Genomic DNA, 24,489 nt, shown 5'->3' on the forward strand with positions numbered 1-24,489 from the left:
TAACCGATAACACATTAAAAAAACTGTGAATCTCTGTAAAAAATATGGGTTAAAGAAAGACTAAATTCAAAGATTGATTTGTTCACAATTTCAATCGACATTGTTAATTCTCTCATGAACTCTGATGTTCCACAGTAGAAAAAGTCATTAAGGAACTATTTCTTGAACCATCCAAGAAAAAATATCAAGATGCAAGAAATTATGCATGTTAAAATAAATGATATAGTCAGACACTCACACTCTTTTTGGCACAGTGGTGCAGCTCTGGAGTGAGAGGCGGGGTTATAACATCACTCTCCACAGGGTACCTCCCAACCACTAGAGGGCACTGTGGTTTGGCAGCAATTGGTCGATTTAGCCTGCAGGCCTGTAACGAGTGCTTTGTCAGTGCAGAGTTAGGCAGAAGTGGCCTTTTTATGGAATTAGGAGGCGTCAAGCTCTCTAAAGAAGGAGTCCCAGTAGATAGTCTATCTGTTAACCCCTTTCCAAACCCCAAGCCCCCTAAACCGAGCACTAGCCGGCCCTTGCTGAGGCTCAGGGAAGATTTGAATCCAAGTGTTCGCGGAGGACGCAGCTGGGTATTAGCTAGCGGTTTGGCTAGCTCCACAGCCTTGTTGAAAGAAAAGGATCGAGTCATGGGTGCGGACGTTGGTGAGGGCAGTTGCTTGAAGTGGGTGAAGCTCTGAGAACGCACCATGTGGTCAGGCACGGCAGACTGTCGTGAGAGGCTGTCGTTGGACTGGGACAAGCTGTCTCTAGAGGTGCTTCGAGTCGAGCTAGAGTTCGCCCTTGGTCGCTGGAGCCCCGAAGAGGCTGCTTGGCCTGGTGAAGACCCCAGATATGATGTCCCATTTTGAGTTGGCTTGGAGCTTGAGTTTTTTTGGGATATGTCCTGACATTTGGAGGTGATCTGAGTGTTTTTGGGCGATGGTTTAGGACTCGGGATGGATTTAGCGGATTTGGCTACAGGTTTGGGGCTTCCGGTGGACAATGAGGAGGCAGACCTGCGCACTTTGGTTGCAGGAGTAGAAGGGCTTTTTAACTCCCTACTTCCTGGAGAATGCTGGGAGCCAACTTCTTTTTTCTCTTCTGGTATACTGCCTGTGACTGGGATTGAAGGGTCCACTGACCCGTCACTGTCCTTCCTCCATTTCATGGAAAAGGAGGAGGCTCTGACCACTCCGTTTGGCCTAGCAGGGGGATTTTTGCTCTCTTGGGTGAGCGCAGTCTGGGTTGTACCATTGGGAAGGGGTGAGGGGGTACCATTGACAGGACGCGCACCAAATTTTGGCAGTCTGGAAACCATTGAGGACTTACTGCGGACCTTCTGTTCCATCAGCAAACAACAGAGTCATGGATAAACATGAAAGGAACACCTAAAGAGAAAAGAGAGGGACAAAGAAAAGAAAAAATCAATTAACACAATAAATTAATAAATCCTTTCGTCCTGTGGTGTGACATGCTGTTCAATACTTAAATCTTAAACTATTTCAAGCAGCATTTGATGTTTATTTTAATAAGTAATATGCATCAAGATTTTATGTCCTCATATTAATTAAACTGCATGGTTTATTTACTTTTTAACATTTGTGACACCACAGAATAATTAAAAATGAACTGGTCAAAGGGGAAAATGTATGAAGGTAATATGATGCCATAAAGAATCGCATGCGCAGGGTAAGATTTGTGAAAGTGTACATAAGAAATTTGAAATATGAAAATGAAATTTGCGTGTGCAAGAGAAGATTTTTAAATGTGTAAATCGCCTTTCAAGTGTAAGAAAAAAATATATGCAGCATTTTACTGTCATTCTTAAGTGTAATGCATGTATTGTGAAACTGCAGCTTTATAAATTAATAAATCGCAATTTATTGCAAAATAAATAGGACCTGTATTCTTTTGTCTTCCATTTTTCCGCGCTTACACTTTTGGCACTTTTTTTTCTCGCACAAACACGGCCAAAAGCACTGCAAGCCTGTGAACAGCAATTTGCAACCGAAAACAACAGAGTCAGGAACTGCAAAACAGATTGATTGCGTAAAATCAACCTTTGTGTAAAAAATAAACTGTTGCAAATGTCTAAATGACTTCTTGTGTATATGCGGCAAAAAAGTTACCCCAAAATAACCTGATTTGTACAGTTGCATCTTTCTTTTACTTGCGCTTACAGTTTTGGCATGATTCTCTCACTCATTGAGTTTTGCAAGCGTGAAGAGAAGGGCGGGTCCACCTTCGTAGCCAATCAAAGGAGCTTCTCACTGACTCTCGTTTTACTCTTATCTGATTGGTTCAATAAACACGGCAGTCTCCAGAACACATTTTTTTTTCATTTGGCTCAGCATCGTTCTCATTGACGAAATTGTACTTTTAATGCACACATACATGTTAAATAAATAAATAAATAAATAAAAGATTTTTTCATGAAAAAAATCAACTTTTTTGCCACATATACAAAACAAGTCATTCAGACATTTACAACAGATTATTTTTTTACACAAAGGTTGATTTTACGCGATCAATCTGTTTTGCAGTTCCTGACTCGGTTGTTTTCGGTTGCAAACTGCTGTTCACAGGCTTGCAGTGCTTTTGGCCGTGTTTGTGTGAGAGAAAAAAGTGCCAAAAGTGTAAGAATACAGGTCCTATTTATTTTGCTTAAGCATGAAGCAGCAGTTTCACAATACATGCATTACACTTACGAATGACAGTAAAATGCTGCAAAAAAAAAATTCTTACACTTGAAAGGCGATTTACACATTTACAAATCTTCTCTTGCACACGCAAATTTCATTTACGCTTGCAATCTTATGTACACTTTTACAAATCGTACCCTGCGCATGCGACTCTTTATGGCATAATATTACCTTCATAAAAATGCTTAACAAATCTATAAGAATTAGACCTAAGATTTAGAAAGATACAGAAACACATTATGCATCTACTTCCCTTATAACAATCAAAGTTTTTCTGCTTGAGAGACGAAACTTTTTTTTTTTTTATAAAAATCACAAACATGAATGATAATGAGTAAATGTGACAATACCTAGAACTGGATTGAAAGCATTTTATTTGAACAGAACCGACAAAAAATAATGCAGTATATCAACAGAAGAAATCAGTTGCTCATATCTCGTAAATTATCATATTTATGTAGACGTCCAGCTTTGTCAATGATATTTATTCTAGTCGACCATCATAGTAGCTTAGTAATTCACTCAAAGAAAAGTCTGTCAAATTAGGGCCCAATGTTTAAATAAAGGAATTTTCCTTTCCTTTCCTTTCCTTTCCTTTCCTTTCCTTTCCTTTCCTTTCCTTTCCTTTCCTTTCCTTTCCTTTCCTTTCCTTTCCTTTCCTTTCCTTTCCTTTCCTTTCCTTTCCTTTCCTTTCCTTTCCTTTCCTTTCCTTTCCTTTCCTGTCCTGTCCTGTATTTTGAATTACATATTGCATTTGGGCTTCTGTTTTAGGGTTAAAGGATTTCAAATGTACATCAAAAAACCACTTCCTGTTTTACATCACTTAGGGCATGAAAATAGGTGGCAGGGTTTTTTTTTAAACTTTTGAATGGAATAACCCTCGTCTACAGTTTTTTGTGGTGATCTGGTTGGAAAGTTTCACGGCACGTGACAAGATAAATCAGGATGAGGATACAGGATCTGTTTAAAGGGATGAGCAGAACTAAAACTCACATATAGGATGTATTAAAGCATGTTTAGAGATTGAAGTTCATAATTCAATTAATTAAAAGTCTGCTCTGCAGAACAGACTGACAAGCAGGGAACAAAATGAACCCTTATTTAGTGTCATATTGTTACTCGCTGTTGGCTGCTGACTTTAAGAACTGCAACAATAATGTGTGGTTTAAATAATAAATTCAAATCAAAGACATAACCTAAAAAATGATCTACTCAAGAAAATGTATCATCTAAATGCTTTAATAAAAAATAAAAAAAATTATATATAGACAGTGAAATACAGTTTAATGACTAGTTTTAAAAAAAAAAGTAAAAGTAAAACTTTTTTTTATTAAATATGGAACTGAAAGTGTACTTTTCAAGGTTGCAAGACCAGGAGAGGCAGCTGAGTGAGTATCAGAGTAAAAAAGGCGGAGAGTTTTCATTTCGCTCTCTTCCATATTGATTTATTTTTCAGTGAATTATGTCAAAGGGTCAAAGGAAACCAAAACAAGTAAATTCAAGAGTGTGTGAGAGGGGTTCTGGGCTAAAAGCCAAATCCTATAGCCAAATAAATAGTGCCTCTACTAGTCTATAATGTCTAACTTCATTTTGTTCCAATTTAGTTTTATTCACAAAAATCAACCTTGTTCATTCTTTCACAAAAGTACAAAGATAAAAGATAAGGTATAAAATATATAGATAAACAGTAATCCATACACAATGACATATTTTGGTCCATTAGAGCACCAGTTTTGAGTATCTGTGGATCACGTTTTTGGTTTACGAGTTTATGACAGTATAATGGGAAGTGTGTGTTAAAGCAAGGGATGAAAAGGGGGTGAATAGAGCGACCTTTATTCACACACTGACCCACATTCTGTGACGAGAGATTATACTAGCAGTCACACGACACAAATGAATGGACAGAGAGAGAGAGATTGCCATGCTTTATAATCCTCTTCATTCTGCCAAATCAGGTCAGCCAAAATACACCCTGCCAAAGCCTCTTTACCCAACACCACCACTGGTGACGACCATTATATTTCATGTTTCAACAGTCAAAACACAAGCAGATTCTATCACCAGATCTTTCTTGTTCAGAAGTGAAATGCCATTCATCATGAAAAAAGTATGGTTTCCACAAAAAATATTAAGCAGAACTGTTTTCAACATTGATACGAAGTGCTTATTGAGCAGCAGATCAGAATATGGATGATTTCTGAAGGATCATGTGACACTGAAGACTGAAATAATAATGCTGAAAATATTGCTGTCATCATAACAGGAATATTTTACATTTTAAAATATATTAAAATAATGTAATATATTATATATAAATTGTAATAATTTAATACCAGTACTGTATTTAATTGATAGAGACTTTCAACAACATCAAAAAACTCTTATTGACCCAGACTTTTGAATGGCAGTCTGTCTGAATATTGTAAAATGTAAAAATATTGATATTTTATACTTAAAATCAATGACTTAACTTCAATGTGTATAGTGTTATGTTGTTCTGTTTTTTCTTAATAAAATCATTTGCAATGCTTCATGTTAGTACAGTCTATACTTTGTATCTGATTTTTAAAAATGTTCTTGTTTTAAAATGAATATTGCAATGTTGTGAATCATTTCAGAGATTTTGTTTTTAGGCTTTAAACTCTTTACTGAAAGATCTTTTTAAAAGTTTCAGTTACTGTACTGAATAAACTACTGCATAAATCTACATAAACATACAGCATCCATTTAGAGGGCAAAAGAGGGTAATAACTGAAGCCTGGGGTCAGATGATGTCATAGATGGGGTTACTATGGCAACACTTCAGACCATCTGTCAACTGGCTCCTTCCCACACAAAAATCACTCAACTAGAGCAAATAAGACACTGAAACAATCCTTGAAAATGACAGTGAGGATACCTGCATCTCAAGACACACGCAAACCCACCCACGCATATATACACACACACACCAGCAAACATCTTTCTGAGTCCAAAAGACATCCAGATGAGAATTATTATGGGTAACTAGAGCCAAGGAAACAAGGCGAGTCACTTCAGATCAAACAAAGTAGAATTTGATGAGATGTCTAAATGTGATTTTAAATGGACCTCAAGCCACAGCAGAACCCCTCTACCAGTGTCTTCAGATAAACTACTGCCTTTACTCACATTTCCACCACCAATTCCAGCAAAAACAAGAGGGTATTGTTTGTGTCTCTAACAGTCCAACCTTACACACTAAAAAATATCTTTCAAAGTCGTAAATAAAGAATAATTGAACAAAAATATATACTAATTCCATCCTTATACTTAAAAAAAACATGTTTAATTCAATGTGTAATTTGCAGTTTCTTTTTAATTAATTGTGAAACTTATTTACAATTTCGGAGTCAATTATTTCTACACTTGGGTAAAAGTTAAATGTTGAGAGCAGGGGGACAAACAGAATGATACATTTTACCAAGCTGGCCACTTTTCTGATATATCCCAGTCGGCTAGAGAGCTAACATAATGTGTGCACAACATGTGCGGACTGACATTAAAATCAATTAGACACGGTTATCTTTCTGTCTGACTGCAGCTCTGTACTGAATCCGCTTGCCCTTACTGACGGGTCGGTTATGCAAAAAGTCCTCCAGAGCACATTGTATGAGATAAGCTGGTGTTTGAGTCTGACACCAGTTTGTTTCTATCTTCAGCTGAGCTGGCCTCAGGTGTACACAGGTTGGGATTTGTCATAGAGAGCAGCTTATTGAAATAAGTCAGATCTGCTTGAGGGCTGGATTAAATGCATTACAGTCCACCTTAACAGTCTTTGCGGTGTTTCCAAGTGCGCTCTCCATTTGACATTATTTCTCAACAGCATTTCTTTCTATTGGGTGACTGTAACATCAGTACAGACTAAGGCCAATTTTCTCCTACGCACCAGGCATTTATTCCAGACCAAGACATATTCAGGTCAGACACCTAGAAAAACGCACACAGATATATGTCTGGAGGAGAGCAGTGGGCACTCAGAGTCTGTTAATATTTGATTGATACAAAATGAAGGTGGAAATCCAAAACAGAATTGCAGTCAGGATCTACATGCATATAACCACGTCTGGCATTTTGAAAAGGGATTTCTCAAATTTTGGCAGGCATGTGTTTATTGTTCAAGCCACAGTGATCTACAAAAAAAGATTGTTTTATTTCAAAGTTGGCACTAGTAAAACGGAAGCTTGTTTCTCATTTATATGGCACTAAGGAACTAAACTAATTAAGAAAACCACCATCCGCCACACACTCACAAAACAAATGTAAATGCGAAATATATTTCTACCACATCAAACAGGGTCTGCCAACATTAGACAAAATGAAAACAAAATTGGAGTTTTGTGACTTCAAGTCCATGTCTGTTAGCTTTGAGGGTAAAGTTAATGTACTCCTAAAAGTTGGCAAAATAAATGTTATCATATATTCTTTAATATTTATAAATTTTATTTAAGCTTTATTTTAATGAACAAAAAAACAGTTATTAATAGTTTTAACACTGATTTCCATTTAAAACAGAATATATATATAAATTGAGTTCATTAATTGATTCTATTCATTGTAGGCAATTGATTCAGGAATTTATCCAGACCAAATTAGAGTTTGCTAAAGCAACTTATAGATGCATATGGCTTTTGGTTAACGTTATTCCTAAGTAACATTAACAGAAAAAGAAAGTTGTTTCAAAAGAAGAGCTACTATTTGATTAAAGATTAGGAAGACCAACGATTTTTTTCTTTGTGACTATGTGACTGATTAATCAATCACAATAAGACCAGGATAGTTTAATTAAGTGCAAAAGGGGTCAATCTTTGAAAAGTCTGCTGACTGCCCTGAATTACATGTGAAATGGTCTCCATACAGTAAAGATTTGTTTATTAGCACTCCAAAGATTCAGATTACTAAGATCTGCTAGTTTAACATGAGCTAGCAACTCTTTAGCCAGACTCTCTTGTTAAAGAACGTAGTGATGCTAGTTACAGTAGCCTTCAGCAATGTTCTTCAATTAAAATCAATGTTGTTTTGCAGCAACATTGATTTTTTTTTTGCAGCTAATGAGAAATTCTACAGCTGGATGAAGCCTGGGGTTAGCAGCGCTAACACTCCACATATAGAAAATGGATTGACAGTGATGATTGTACATAAAAGTACACAGAGCTCATTCTCACCAATATACTGGCCAGGGCAAATTCTTATTAAGCTTGAGAAATTGCTTTAATGAAGATGGATTTTGAAGGTATATTGGAAAATGTGCAAGTCTGAGTTTTTCAAAACTTATGGCTCCTCAATTCATTCAAACTCAAATAACCATCCAACAAGATTTCCACCCTAAATCTGACAACATAGTATTAGTTCAGAAAGATCTAGTCTCAACCTTCTTATTAAACACAACAAAGCAGAGGATCAGACAGCTGATCCTTAAAAGCAATCACAGTAACGTGAGCCATTACAATGAGCACATTGTAATTAACAGTGATTACTAGAGGAAAAAAACCTTTCAGCAGCAAAACCTTATCCTGCTTAAAGTAATTTGATCAGCAAGAACCTACAACATTTATACTGCACTTTAATGCACAGAAAATACTAGGAGGAGCATAAGAGAGACAAAAGAGACTAAATACAAGGCTTTGTGAAAACTGATCTAAAACCTCTCAAGGAACAATTCTGAATTGAACCTCCTTTTCTTGTTTCTCAATCTCATCTTTCCGCCTAACAAACCTAATCCACTTACGATAATGCCAATGTCCTTTCCGTTTTCGCAAGCAACAAAATAAAGAGTTTTCAGTCAGATAACTTGGCAGGTCTCTTTTTCTTTCCAAGCCATTCATCATTTAGAGGATGTTCTGCATTTTATTCCCCATGACCTGGTCCATAAGGACTAGGAGCTGCTTAAAAAGACACACATAAAGACAGAGAGAGATGCATTATTCACGGCGGCCATGTTCAATGACTCAGCTCTGCACAAAAACAACCATACATTCATCCAAAATACGTTTTAGTTTTAGTGTTTTAGTGACAACTTATGGCTGTGCGATCAAACTTAATGTGACAGAGGACAATATTCAATGAATAATTTAAGATTTTAAGATTATGATAAACTAAATCATGTCAGATGGTGTCTAGTAAGTTCAGTAAGTAAACAATATTGTTTCAAACCATAGTAATTTCTCTTCTGTGAAGTTCTGTGAAGGTCTTTCAGTTTGTTTTGTGTGGAAACACCAGACGGGCCAAACCTAATATGCAAACAAGTCCATTTGAATTTCAGTCAGGGTGAACATGACATCACCACTGACTAAACAAAAGAACAGATGCTGCGATGCCGCTGATGTAGTTATTGTATAACAGAGAGCCCAAATAAACATTACTACTCATCCACAGCTTAAAAAAACAGATTTTTAAAAATCCAAACACACATCCACACAGTCACGTAAAGCTGCTGTGATTAGCCGCTATCCTGCTAATGCTGACTTTGACACTAAGCATCTTTCTCAAAATCTGTAGAGAGCTTTCTGTCACTTTCTCTGTCTCAACACATACAAAGTTCTAATATTTAGATTGTGATAGCAATGGGGGGGGGGGGGAAATGAAAGCTGTTCAGAGCTACTGTGACTTCCTGTCTATGTTGCCTTTGGCTCCATATAGATTAAATTTTAATATGACTCTCCAACCATGATGTCATACAAGCAAATACTACTGAGGACATCCAAACAAGCTGAATAATCACAGGCTCATTTATTTTTGAACAGGAACTCTATAATGAGTCATGCAACTTGATGTCAACAGACACTTAAGTTCTCCATTATCAGATTATTATATTGTGAATGATTATTATACTCACAAACAGGGATCTGACCGTTCCAGGATCCAGGACACAGGACCATGAAATGATGATGTTTGTTCACAGATATAGGGACAGATTTACTAACAGCTTGCACAAGTGCAAACTCTCTTCTGGTATTAAAAAACAACTGTCAGGATTTACTAAAGACATGCAGTGAAAAATTAGTGCTGAAAAAGTGTGGAGAGGGTTCGGCGGCTGACCTTATTGCATATGCATTTGTAGGAATTTCCCTTTCAGACGCAACATTTATGGGAAGAGAGAATTTAAATAAATCATGGAAGATGATTTACAAAAGTCTGCGCTAGTCAATTTATTGGTATTTGCACCATTATTTATCACCCAAAAAAGCATGTGATGCTAATTTACGCTGCTCTTGGTAGATTGCATTGGTCTTTATAGAAATGATCCGGCTGCGTCTGTGCTCTTTAATTTGTGCATCGTCAATAAATCACGCGCAGAACTTTTCACTCCCATCTGCACATCTTTGTAATTACGCTCTCATGCTAATTTGCCCTGTTTAGTAAATCTGGCCCACTTATTCATACAGAGAGAGACATGTGTTTACATAGATCAGGGATGGGCAACTTCGCTCCTGGAGGGCCACTGTCCTACAGAGTTTAGCTTCAACCCTAATCAAACACACCTGAACAAGCTAATCAAGGTCCTCAGGATTACTAGAAAATTGCAGGCAGGTGATTTTTTCAGGGTTGGAGCTAAACTCTGTAGGACAGTGGCCCTCCAGGACTGAAGTTGCCCATCCCTGACATAGATGAACACTGCCACAAAAAGGTATATGCAAATGAAAAACACAAAAATATGTACAGTATGGGGTCAGTAAGACACAAAATAAACTTGAGGATGGGCTGACCCTTCATAGACACCCAAAACTATCAAAAAGTGAAAAATATGAATGAGCTTCATAGGAAGGCCAGACACATACACATACTACACAGAAGAAAGCTGATATTGATAAGAGTGTCTACAATGTAATGCGAGCAAAATAGGGTGGCAAAACTGCTGTCATAACAGCCACCAATGAACAACTGTACTAAACATACACGATCGTTCAAAGGCTTGGGGTCAGAACTTTTTTTTTTTTTATGTTTTGCTGATTTTTTTTTTTTTTAAATCAGCAAAAACAGTAATATTGTGAAACATAAAAAATTTAACGCCAGTTTTCTGTTAAATATATATTACAAAAATGTACTTTATTCCTGTGATGGCAAAGCTGAATTTTTGACAGCAATTTCTCTTCATGATCCTTCAGAAATCCTAATCTAATATAATAATATAATATGCTCATTTGGTATTTAAGAAACATTTCTTACTATATGTAATATATTTTAGTGGAAACTTTTTAGGGTTCTTTTATGGATAACAAGTTAAAAAGAATAGCATTTTCTTTTAAAAAGATACTTTTGTAATATTAGAAATGTCTTTTTATCAATTTAATACATCCTTACTGAATACAGTTTTTACCAATTGCTTACACACGTTTTCAAAACTAAGTCTCCTTTTTTCAAAACTCTACACACAATTCTCAAAACTGCACACACAAAATGCAAAATGCCTCACATCTCCTTCAAAATGCAACACTGCATTCAAAATGCCATAAACACATGTCAGAATGAAGCATTTGCATCAAATGGCAAACACTTCTTTCATAATAATACATTTTTGGATATACCATGTAAACACTGCTGTTCTAAATCTAAAGCTCTTTGGTCTTTCATAGGCTTATATCTACATTTCAATACAATGTTCTACAGTGAAAGTAATCTGATGTAACAAGTACACTGTAAACACCAATGCAATGTAGAAACAGAAAATATTTATTAGGTCTAAAATTATTGTTGTTTACAGTAGCATACAACAAAACCATAAACATATGTACTGTAAACCAAAAGTATATTCTTTAGAATACAGTAAATAACACAATTGTGTGTGTGTGTGTGTGGGGGGGGGGGGGTCATCTGACCTTTGACCTTTGACCTATTTAGGCCTATACTACAGTAAAGCAGTGATTGGTTAGTGATCAGTTAAGCAATTAGTGTTTGCACATGTGAGGAGTGTGTCTGTGTGACCTGGTGAATAAGTGTAGCATTTTGATTGGTTGTGTTTGGAAAAGGAAAGCAAGTCACTTCCTGATAGATTTTTGTGTTTTAGGTAGAGAATTGTGTGTAGTGTTTTGCAAAAAGTGTTTTATGCAATTGAAAACTGAGTCAAAGGCTGAGAAATAGCTTATGGTTTTGAAGATTTGGCATGTAGTTTTGCACTTTGAGTGAGAGGTTTCAAAAATCGTGTGACTTGAAAAGATTTTGTGTGTAAGCAGTTGGTAAAAACTGTAAACGTATTACTTGTATCAGGGTTATAAAAAAAATACATTATCCAAATATATTTTAAATAATATTTTTATACAGTATATACACAGGTATACACATACATACATGCATACACCATTGTGTTAAAGATTGTCTTAATTTATTGTACTGGTCAATATTTGGCACTTAATTGTTATAATGTAATATATCCATCTATGAGTTATATCCATCTATGAGTTATAAGCCATAACATGAAAATAATTATCGGCTTATCGGGTCTGAATATTACTATCCCATATCAGTGATGTAAGTGTACAGTAATACAAGTAGAACACAACACAACTAAAGTTACCATGCAGAACAGCTGTCTGGCACTGAGGACAGACATTTAGCTGCCTGGATTTAAATTACACTACATTACACTGACTGTAATGCAATATGGGAATCTAGCTCATGGAACGGAGCTCAGGCCTCAGGATGATCACCTAACAGCCATTGCTGTTAATACACACCCCTCAGAGATATTTGATGCTAGGACAGTCACGTGGACAAAGCAGCTATGAGAAGAATTTTATCAGGTACTAGTTGGTGTTCAGCTGGTGAACAAACACACACACACACACGACTGACAGCTGCTGGAACATTCAACACGCATGCAAACTAGAGCAATAAACAAAAGATCCTTGCACCTGTCAAGGACACACACATAGCCTGTCAACACAAGTGCCAAGTGAAGAGTTTTAATATTGAGAGGGGGGCGTTGATGCTTTGGCTTAACACCGGCTCGTCTGCATCTCTGAGAGTTCATGGCCATTACCATCAGCACAGTCTGACAGCTATGCAATCTTTATCCACAGAAAGAATGACAAGTGTAGTGGGTGGTGTGTCCCCACCTGGTGCCAAATGACAAGATGACAGATAAATGTTTTGTACTAACATGATTCAGTTGATTCAGATGTGCAAATTAAGCCATATTCACTGTATTGTTTCTAGATATACAGTAGTATGCTAAAATGCATTGAAATATACAGTAAAGCACTTTTAATAAAGGCTTATCCCAAATCGACATCTAATAGGCATGTATTAAGAAGGGTGATGCTACTTCTGAAAGCATTACTATAATCTCTGGTTATTTCCAGGGCTGGTTACTGAAAGACAAGATCATAGCTGAAGTCATTATGTCAGAGATCAAAGTCTTTCTAGGCCCCCACACAGTACATTTTCCCATGATGCACTGTGTATTTCATCACATGGAACTAAAAATACGTAGGTGACAGGGTCACGTGTTCATTGACATCGATAAATGACACACTTCTAGAAAATGATACCAAAACGCACACGGTTGTCTTTCAAGGAGTGAAAATACCCTTAAGCCCAGTCCTATTAAATGCACTGTTCAGTTAACATGAATGCAACATGTGTTTGTGATGTACTACATAACTCGATACATTTTTGAATTACATAAGTTGCTCTGAATACACATATTTGATATGGTTCAGTGAATATATGTGAAAATCTATTACACTACCCTAAAGGCTGTGTTGTGTAAAGCATGTTATCTTTATTCTGTCTGCTGCTTGGATGGACTCTGCTGGAATGAGCAGTTACAGTATGGGGGCAAAGGTCATCTGTTCTCAAAATAGCAGTCCAGTTCAACATTAGCAAGAACAACGTCTGAACTGAGCTGAGTGAGCGGAAAACCATGCAAGCTGAGCTAGGCTTTTCAAGGGAGCATTAAGAACAGGTTGGGAACCAAGAACTAGTTCTTATTCAGAACCAGTTCTAATTCTTAAACAATATCGGACTTGTATGACTTACAGTTCCATAAACATGCCTACTTTCGCAGGTGTGGACAGAACACCATAAAAAGATTGACAATACTTTTTTGCCGATATTCACAATTTTTAACTTAACTGGCTTTTGTTCTTTAAGGTTTGTTGCTGTTGTTGTAATATAATTACTTTTTGTAAATACACATTAAGTATGGCCCGATTCCAAACCAAATGCCTTAAGCTGAAAAAATGACTCATACGGGGTTTTTTTGTGACTTTTTAGTCACAATTGCAGTCACTGACTCAGTGACATTTTGAATGAATTAATTAATTAATTATAATGAATGATACTTTTTTATTTTTAATAGTTAATTTGTTATGGTGATATGTACTGAGAGCAGTAAATGCAATATTTTTTCAAATATTTCTGACTCAAAATGAATCGTAAACGAATAGGAATGAGAATCAATTCCCTTACGGCTCCCATCATGTATGTGCACACACATAAATATTATATTCGAGATGTGACTCACCTGTTCGATGAAAATCATCCGCGTCTATCCATGATGTCAATGTCAATGCTCAAGAGTTCACGGTTAACTTCACAGCTCATGCATTGGGTACTCAGCTGACATTGCATCATATTACACAAGTTATACTCCTGCAAAGCAAATATGTTACTAAAATAATCCAAAGAAATTAGAAAAAGCTTCCCCTTAACCAGAGCGCTTATTCCAGACTATCGATTAAAAACGTTTGGGCTACTACAAACACAAATTAACGCGTTATAATCAGTCCGAAAACAAATACTCGTATTCCTATTTTAGGATCAATCCAGGATTATAAATAACGAAATATCAGTGATGCTGTACTGAAGTGAGACTCCCTCGTGATGTTTGCGAGGTTTCGCCACTCATTCCAGCATCCTCTTCATCTGCACCTTGCGATTCACTTGAGCTTCCAAATAAACGCGTCGCGAACGATATCAAACAACAGTGTGTTTATAACGCTAAAGCAAGCAAGATTCCTCTGCCTTGAGCTGATGTATTGAAAAAGCTTGCGCTCAGCAACAAACAACCCGTCAACCCAACCGAGGGCACCCATTAACCATACCCTGATGCGCGTCGGAAGTGTGACTCTGACTGACGTAGGACGTGATTCACAGTGCACGAGCTTATAGCTGCACGAGCTATGGCTGCGCGCTGGCTCTGTGGCCGGGAGCGCGCGCGAGTGTTGAATGGCGATGATGACGTGATATGTATGGGAACCTTTTTGTATATACTAAATACATGGAATTTTTATACACATTCTGCAGTTTATATTTATTTTAATTCTCTTGCACGCATTACAAGTGTGTGTGATATATTTGTTGGCTAGCCTATAACTAGTAGGGTAAAATGTAGGATCAATGGGCCCACAACAATTTTGTAAAAATGTATTTATTTGGATAAACATAGGCCTACATAATGTTACAGTTTTTCTGAATTGCTAAATCACTAAACCCCATTCTCTGAACCAAATTATCAACAGCCTAAACAAATTTGTCGGTTAAATCACTCTTTCTGTAAAACATTAAACAAGTTCAGGTAGTTAAAACACTGTTTGCAATCTCATGCACTCTTTTTGCAAAACTCTAAACACATTCTCACTCACTAAAACACATTTTGCACTGTGATGCACTTATGTTTTCAAAAGTTAAACACAACTACAACACAGCTGTCATCGTTTTACAAACAATTCAAAATTAGTTTTTTTGATCACACTTATTTCTAATGATGTGATCAAACCAACTGTATGAAATATGAGCCAGTTCAGAGTGCACAGGTGCACTGATGATATGAACAATAGATGGAAACAATCTGAAAGGGAGAGGAGGAAGATGATGAGGACGAGAAAGAGCAAGGTGTCAGAAGGTGTCACTGTATTTTCACAGTATGCAAGTGCTGAATACAGACATTCAATATACTATACAATATTCAGTACAATACTATACTTGCAGTGCATACAATATACAACTTATTCACCTTACTGTAAGTTGTCATTACTATACTTTTTACGTAACGTAATTGCAAACTTTTGTTAACTTTGTTACAATATAATTTTTTTTGTAATGTTTTGGATTCTGTGTTCTCCATTATTTGATGTATAAATAATCTGTAGTGTTTATAATATTGACTGACGTGTGTATGATCTGAAAGCATTGTTTGATTTGGAGCTTATATAAAATGTTTTTGAAGCAATTGTTTGATTTTGCCAGAAGAATCAGGTTCTCTGAATGTGGTTTAAAATTTTTGTGTTTTGTGTTTAAAGTTTTGAGAAAGTGAGTGATGGTTTCAAGAAATGTGTTTAAGCAATTCAGAAAAACTATTTGTACTGTAGCTACACACACACACACACACACACACACACACACACACAAAACTAACATTAAAACAAATCATAGTAGATAAGTAGTTAGTAGATAAAATTCATAGGGCCTGAGTCAACATGGGCCCAATATTATACTAGAGGTACTGGGACAATGTTTGTTTCCCAATCTGAATAAAAATTTTGTTTTGACCTCGTAGTTCTTAATCAAAATAACATAAGTGATCTTCTGGTGAAACAATGTACTTCTCTCGGGTGACATATGCCAGACTTCTCCAGTCATTTAGTCTGCATAAACACCAGCCCAATTGACTGCAAGCTCGCATACAGATCTGCCTCCATCCAATCAACAACTGATGGATAGAACCAAGTCCTCGCCCTACAATTTTTTCTTTTTAAGTTTCACTTGGATGTACGTCACAAAATGAAATGAAGGATCTATCACTACTTCTGTTACATCACCACTTTAATACTTTTTACCTGCTTCGTGTTGTCTGCCATATGCAGTATGGTTGTGGGGTCTGGTGATGTGTGTTATGTTACTAAGGATTAAGAATTCCACTGTACTTGTGCGTATTGCAACAAGGTACTCTACTCTCCACTACTACACAAACACAGTTCAGTACATGTTTATCTTCCTCCTTGATAGACTGGGAAAAACTCTCAGCTGCAGCATTTAAAATTTCATCTGCTCAAAAACCTAACAGATTTCAGCCTTTTTAAACAGCCTGAGATTGTGAAAGAATAAACGAGAAATGCTGCCATGTATAGTGCTACACACCTCCACACCCATTTGCGGACAAGGTTTTGAAATAAACTGATATAATTTGATGATACATTTTACAGTTTTTCTCAAATGCTAAAACACAAAAGCCAATCCTCTAAACCAAATGACCAGTTGTCTAAACACATTTACTAAATCTAGCCATCATTTTCCAATATCATAAACACATTTCACATGAAGACACAATTCACAAAACACAATCCTCCGTTCTCATAAATCTTAACACATTTTTCCTTGCTAAAACACAAGTTGCAAAAGAACTCTGTGTGCAAAATGCTTGCCACAGTCAGCAATATTTGAACACAATGAACACACCTGGCGTCATTCATTACACACAACGACTCAAAATTGAAGACACTTGTTGCTAATGCTGTGACCACATGTATAAAAGCAAGTTCAGAGTGCACAGTTTGCTGAAGATTCCAAACAAACACAATGGATGAAGGCAGAGTCAGGGGAAGAGGAATTCAAGTCAGAGGAGGGAGAAGAGCTGGCCATGGAAGAAGAGGTGCAGGCTAACGATGAAGAGCAGTTCAAATCAGAGGAGGAAGAGGAGGAGGCCAACGAGGAAGAGGAGGAGGCCAACAAGGGAGAGGAGAAGGTCCAGGAGGGAGAGCAAGACAATCTCGCACCATCATTACGGACGAGATGCGAGCAACAGTCATTGAGTCCATGGCAACAGTCCATGGCATGACAATGGCTGAAGCAGGACTAAGAGTCCGTCCAAACCTGAGTAGGTTCACCGTGGCCACCATTATCAGGGCATTCAGACAACACAACAGGTATTGTACTCTATTGCTTTCTTTGTCACAATACAATTTTACAAGCCTGTGAAAGTAGTCTATTGGTTTCAAATCAGTTGTTACTGTATTGTAAAACATGTCAATTGACAACACATGTTTCTTTAGAGTTGAAAGAATGCCACATAGAGGTGGGAGGGTTGCCATATTTACAGCTGCACAAGAAACCCTCATTGTGGATATGGTTCAACCTCATCGGACTCCAGGAGATCAGAGACAAAGTCATTGCCGATAATGTCAACTTTGAGAGCATTGATGATGTCAGCTTGGCCACAATAGACCGAGTTCTCCGGCGCCAAAAGATGCGGATGAAACAGGTCTATAGGGTTCCCTTTGAGCGCAACTCTGCGCGACACAAAGACCTACGTTACGAGTATGTGCAAGTATACATCCATGTTCACAGTACAGTTAGTGGACATACTGTGTTGCTCAGTGGCCTACATTACTTCTGGACAATACTGTGCTACCTGATTGACTGTTGTTCTGAACACCTGTGCACTTTCACATTTTCACAGAGGATATTACAGTTGGACGCGATGGCCAGACCTCATGAGTACCTCTTCCTGGATGTGGCTTTCAACCTGCAGAAACGAAGGCAAAGAGGCTATAACATCATTGGCCAAAGAGCCATCACTGAGGTTCCTGGCCAACGGGGGGGTAATATTACTCTTTGTGCGGCCATGGGTTCGGAGGGGCTTGTCCACCGGCATGCTGCCCTTGGGTCTTACAACACCCAACGTCTCCTCACCTTCCCAGAGGAGCTAAAAGACATCCTCCTGGACCGCCAACAACACCATCCTGGGCCCGCACATCACATTTATGTGATTTATTTGGGACAATGTACGCTTCCACAGAACAAACCAAGTCAGAGAGTGGTTCACCACCAACAGTAACCACTTTTTAAACGTCTGTCTGCCACCCTACTCCCCTTTCCTGAACCCTATAGAGGAGTTCTTCTCATCGTGGAGATGGAAGGTTTATGACAGACAACCATACACTAGAGAGAACCTCCTAAGGGCAATGGAGCTGTCCTGTGTTGACATCCCAGTGGAGGCCTTCCAAGGATGGATTCGCCATTCCAGGGCGTTTTTCCCACGGTGCCTGGCAAGAGACAATATAGCCTGCGATGTGGATGAGGTGATGTGGCCCGATGCAGCTCAGCGACATGATGCCGCACAGTGATTGTGGTGTGTGTGGTGTGAATAAATTAAATAAAAAAACTTCACACCCTGATCATGTTTTCAAGAGTACAGTTGTGCAATAGATTCTGTTTTTGCATTGAATTGTGTTACAGTAGTGTACATGCAGAATTTACTTTAGATTTATACTCTTCATATGAAACTCACAAATCTAAATGCCAAATCCTCTGCAGAGATCTAAGAAGATCCATTACTGTAAAGTTTCTAAAAATATGCATTGGCAGTTATGAAACAAAGAACCTTCTCACAAATTGAGCATTGTGTTTTCAATTGTTTTGCTGTAGTGTGTAATGATGTGTATAGTGTTTACATTTTTGAAAGCTTCGAGCTGCTCTTTTGGTGTGAAAGTTTGAGTTTTGAAGTGAGAAGGTGTGGTTGTGTTTAGCTTTAGAAAAGGGTGTTGTGTTTAGACATTGGGGAAAATGGAGGAAACGTTTGTGAAATGTGTTTTAGCATTTGAGAAAAACTGTCAAATAAATATACTAGCTAATTGATGACAAGGCCAACTATGCATATACAGAGACATTAGCGCCCCCTTGTGACTTTAAGACGCATTACGCTGATGACTCAAGATTTTCCTCTTTTATTACAATTGCTAACAAGCGTTTATCAGTACTTTTTCTAAACTCTTAACACAGCAATACACATGCATCACAAATTTAGCTAAATAGTTGATTTTCTGTCCAAAACCACATCTAGTTAAATAAATACAAACTCTGCATTTCAAAACGCTAAAAACGTTTTTCTACACATACTATATCAAAAAAATGATCATTGAAAACGTATACATTCTCTGACGTTCTTACGTTTTTCTGAATTGCTAAAACACATTTCTCGAAACCATCACCCACTTTCTCAAAACGTTAAACTCAAAACCAAATCTTATACATTCAGAGAACACCTGACTCTTCTGGCAAAATCAAACAATTGCTCAAAATCAAACAGTGCTTTCAGATCATATACACAGCGAGTTAATAGGCTATTATAAACACTACAGATCATTAGACACTACATCAAAAAAAATGGAGAACACAGAATCCAAAGCATGTAGTTACAGAAAAAAAGTATATTGTAGTCAAAAAATTACTAAACTAATTTAGCAATTACGTAAAATAGTATAGTAGCCTAATCACAGCTTACAGTAGAAAGGTGAATAAATTGTATGTATGCACTGCAAGTGTGGTATTGTACTGAATATTGTATAGTAGGCCCGTTGAATGTCTTGAGTAACCCAACTGCAAAAGCCAAAAAGGTTATAGTAAAAAAAAAACTCTAAATGAAAAGCATGTTACAGCAACTGCAAAATCAAGGTGAGAGAGATTGATTCTGCTTCAGCATCATGTCTTCATGTTGGTCTGGCTTGAGGACTGTGTCCACATCACAATGTCATCTCTCCCCTGAAGCCAGATACAGCTTTGACAACATTCTCCACACCTTGCTCTTTCTCGTCCTCATCCTCTTCCTCCTTGTTCACCACCTCTTATACACATTTTCTTCCTCCTCTCCCTCTTATCCATTGTTGGTATCAACATTCAGTGCAACATTTTGAGTACATTTTGGCACTTGTATTAGGCCTATGCACAGTTGGTATGGTCACATCATTAGAAACAAGTGTGAACTATTTTGAGTTGTAGTGTGTACACGATGACAGCTGTGTTGTAGTTGTGTTTAACTTTTGCCTGCCTGTGTTTAGTGTTTGAAAACATAAGTGCATCACAGTCCGAAATGTGTTTTAGTAAGTGAGAATGTGTTTAGAGTTTTGCAAACAGTGTTTTGCAGTTTTTTTCAAATTGCTTACACACTAAAAGTGGAACCTGAGGCCAACTCACTGAAACCATTCACTCATGTATAGCCTACCTTATCTTCAGACCAAGTCTGCAAAACTGCAAGCACAATATACGCTTTACACTCTGTTTGAAAATGAAAAACAAACTTTTTGCAAAACTTTCAGTTCACTACATTAGACACATCATTCAAAAAAGAGCTCTTTTGTTAAATTTGGGAAACACTTCCATTTAAATGCCACACTCATTTACTGATTACACCCAATGATCACGTGTGAAAACACTTATACATAAATTGATCACTTAGAAATCAAAACTCAGTATTTTGAGAAAGAAAAAATTGTATCCCCTTGAATTTCTGTTTATAGTGTAAATTTATATGTAGCATATATATATATATATATATATATAGAAAAAATTAAAAATGTAAAGAAAAAATGTAAGTATGTGTATATGTATGTATATGTGTGTGTTTACTGTGTGTATATGCATATTTTGTTTGCCGTTGGTTTCTGTTTCCCCCATGTTTCTTACACATTGAGGTTCTAATATTTATCAAACTGAGATTAATTACTTGTCCCTGATAGTCAAGTGCTATACTCGCTATACACCTTGGATAAAAACGCTTGGCTTGCCTTATCCACCCCTGATAGTCTTCAACTGAGATGTCTCTGCAGCCAGCATCCATGGCATCCAGGAGGGACATTTGGTCATGTGGCCGATGATCATATGCTTTCCACCTCCAAGCAGAAAAAAAATCCTCAATGGGGTTGAGGAATGGAGAGTACGGAGGAAGAAAAAGGGAAATCATTCTTGGATGTGCTGCAAACCAGTTTGTGATTTCATGTGAATGGTGGAATGCTACATTGTCCCATGTAATCACAAATGTCCTCATGTTTCCTCCCACCTGTTCTGCTTCTGGCACCAGTTGTTGGTGGAGGTCATCTAAAAACAAAAGAAGGCGCTCTGTGTTGTAGGGACCAATCTGGCTTTTCTGCAGGACCAAACCAGCACTTGAGATTGCAGCACACATTGTGATATTTGGTGGCCTGGTGGCCCTTTTCCCAATTACATTTCTTCCTCGTCTACGTGTTTTTGCCAGGTTAAACCTTGCCTTGTCTACATGAATGAATTCATGTGGTGTTTCTGATTAGCCTCCAACTCCATAATTCTCTGAAAGAAAAATCAAACACAATTTTTACATAAATGCTTTTCACTATGTGGGTATGTTTACTTGTAGAGTAGCAATAGAGAATAGTGAAAAAAAAGAAGTGTGGAATAGTCACTGTAGACATGGTGTACAGACACACAGTTCCTTGACCCGATCACTGTTTCTCTCAAAGGGAACCGTGCAACTGTTTCATTCGAATTCTGTGTTTGGTCAGAGTCCGAGCAATGGTAGCCAAGCTGATGTTTTCCACGTTCTGGAATACCAGGTTGTCCTCCACAATTCTGGTCTGAATTTCTCTCAGTTTTATTGCATTGTCAGCAATGACCCATCATACAATGGCATGTTCTTGGTCTTCACTGAGAAGCTTTCTTCTTCCCCCAGAGCGAGGAAGTCGTTGTGTCCTTTACTATAATACAGTAAATATCAACTACATTGATAGCCCTCATGAAATGCATGAAAAATCCGGATATTGGAAATGGTTGACCAACTGAGATTAGGCTGGACTCTTTCACCAGCCTCTCTCAATGATAGACCATGGTTTATCACATGGTCTATGATGGTGGCTCTTATTTCATCCGTGACAACAGCTCTTACTCTCCTTTGAATAGCAGCATGCATTCTTACTCCTCTCTCCCTACCTCTCCTTCTCCCTTGTCCTGGTCCAACTAGTCCTCTCCCTGGTCCAACTAGTCCTCTCCCTGGTCCAACTAGTCCTCTCCCTTGACCATCCCTCGTCCAGACATTTTCTTTCTTTTTCTGCTCCTCTGTGTTGTTCTGTGTTGCTTTGAACAAAACTAATCCAAAGAGTGCCTTTTTATTGTGTAAAAAGTCTTCAACACCTGGCTATGTCTGAATTTTATTTTATTTTTTATATTTGTTTCAATACTTTTGAGCTGATATTGTTGCAGAAGTAGAGACTTTATACTGTATCTATGGTTTGGAACATTAGGTCTTCATTTCTGGCGAGCTGTGTTAAAGCATTTGTAAAAAAAAAAAAAAAAGACTGTAAAGATCCATGATTTTGGTATTGGGTATGCTTATATGTAAAGAAACTGTAGGCATTCTAGAAACGTGTTAATTGACTGCATTTTTTGTGAAAACAACATAAATTGTATTAATGGTATAGTCACAACAGACAGATGTTGTGCTAATTGTGTTTAGAGTTTTGAAAATGTGACTACAGATTGGACAAAAGGATGTTAGCAATTGAAAAAAAACTGTAATGTATGTAATTACATTTGTAATTACACTGTTGACCCTTCCCTTACACCTTAACACAACCTTAAACCTACCCATACCACCACACCTGTCCCTAACCTTACCCATATCACACCTCAATAAAAGCACAAGTGTTTTACAATACATCATGAACACAATAAGTACATTGTACTTATTTTTGATGTAAGTACTTAAAGCCAATTAATATAAAGTGAAACCGACATTTGGCACTGATGGGCTTTTGGCGACCTAAATTCAAGCCCCGCCTCGTGGATTTCTCTTGATCCCATAGTGTCCTATCATAATAAAATTCAAAAACTCCACAAAATTATTCTTTAAACTGATGCCAGTTAAGCTCCATCAACACACAAAATAGAATGGGAGTGGGGGAACGGATTCCGAGAGCTGGTTTGTTTGCCGTCAGTTTCTGTTCCCCCTATGTTTCTTACACAAATTGGTTCTAATATGTATCAAACTGACGCTGGTTAAGCTCAATCTACACACAGAATAGAATAAACATCCATTAAGCCACTATATCAACACCTCTCATAGTGGGAGGGAGTGGGGGAATGGATTTCGACAGCTGGATTGTTTGTTGTCGGATTCTGTTCACCCCATGTTTCTTACACAGTAAGGTTCTAATATGTATCAAACTGAGTCTAATTAATTGGTCCTGATAGCCTAGTGGTCAGTGCACTGACCTCTGACAAAGAATGGCTTTGAATGATCCAAGTTCAAGTCCAGTCTTTTGGATTTTTCTTGATCCCATTCTGTCCTATCATAATAAGATGCAAAAACTCCAAAAAATTATTCTTTAAGCTATGCCAGTTAAGCTCCATTCACACAAAATAGAATCAGCCATTTTTTTAGCCACTACATCAACACTTCTCATAGTGGGAGTGGGGGAATGGATTCCGAGAGCTGGTTTGTTTGCTGTCGGATTCTGTTCCCCCCCATGTTTCTTACACAAAAAGGTTCTAATATGTATCAAACTGATGCTGGTTAAGCTCAATCTACACACAGAATAGAATAAACGTAAATTAAGCCACTACATCAACACCTCTCCAAAACACCTCAGAAAAATGTCACTCCATTAAAGGGAAAACACACACGCAAAAAAACTAACATTATTAAAGCGGAAACCTAACAAGCACTGTATGTGAATTCTGTCACATCTTTAACCATATGTCGCCACAGTAGGCTATATTTATAATGGGAGCACTTGTTTCCTGTTTATACTAAATTATTAACATGAATCACCATGTTGGAGATCTCCCATCAATGAGGCAAAAACAAAAGCAAAAATGATGAATGGAAAACAAACTGTCCTGTCGAAGTGATTCATGTTGAGGTCAAAGGGCACAGAGGTCAGATACTTAAAACTGCAGGAGACCACAGAGGACTTATTTATGTATTTGACTATTTGTGTATTTGACTATATTCAAAAGTCTTTGAAATAGACACATCAGCACCTGCAAAAGCTTTACTTAGAAAAAATACGATCATAGTTTCCTGTGACTCTAG

At 37.4% G+C, this 24,489-nt stretch overlaps 1 protein-coding gene across 3 annotated transcripts in view; it reads right to left on the reverse strand.

The window, feature by feature from the left end:
- Positions 1-14,791, reverse strand: part of ccser2a (coiled-coil serine-rich protein 2a) — a 50,172-nt gene extending 35,381 nt beyond the window's left edge. For all 3 annotated transcript variants that reach the window (XM_079853631.1, XM_079853633.1, XM_079853632.1), the window contains exons 1-2: positions 14,176-14,791; positions 239-1,376 (exon numbers count right to left, since the gene is read on the reverse strand). In XM_079853631.1, coding sequence (XP_079709757.1) covers positions 239-1,336 — 1,098 coding nt within the window. In that variant the 5' untranslated portion in view covers positions 1,337-1,376; positions 14,176-14,791. The remainder of the gene's footprint in view (positions 1-238; positions 1,377-14,175) is intronic.
- Between the last annotated feature and the right edge of the window lie 9,698 nt (positions 14,792-24,489).

The sequence above is a fragment of the Squalius cephalus genome, assembly GCF_949319135.1.
Source record: "Squalius cephalus genome assembly, chromosome: 20".
Taxonomy (NCBI): domain Eukaryota; kingdom Metazoa; phylum Chordata; class Actinopteri; order Cypriniformes; family Leuciscidae; genus Squalius; species Squalius cephalus.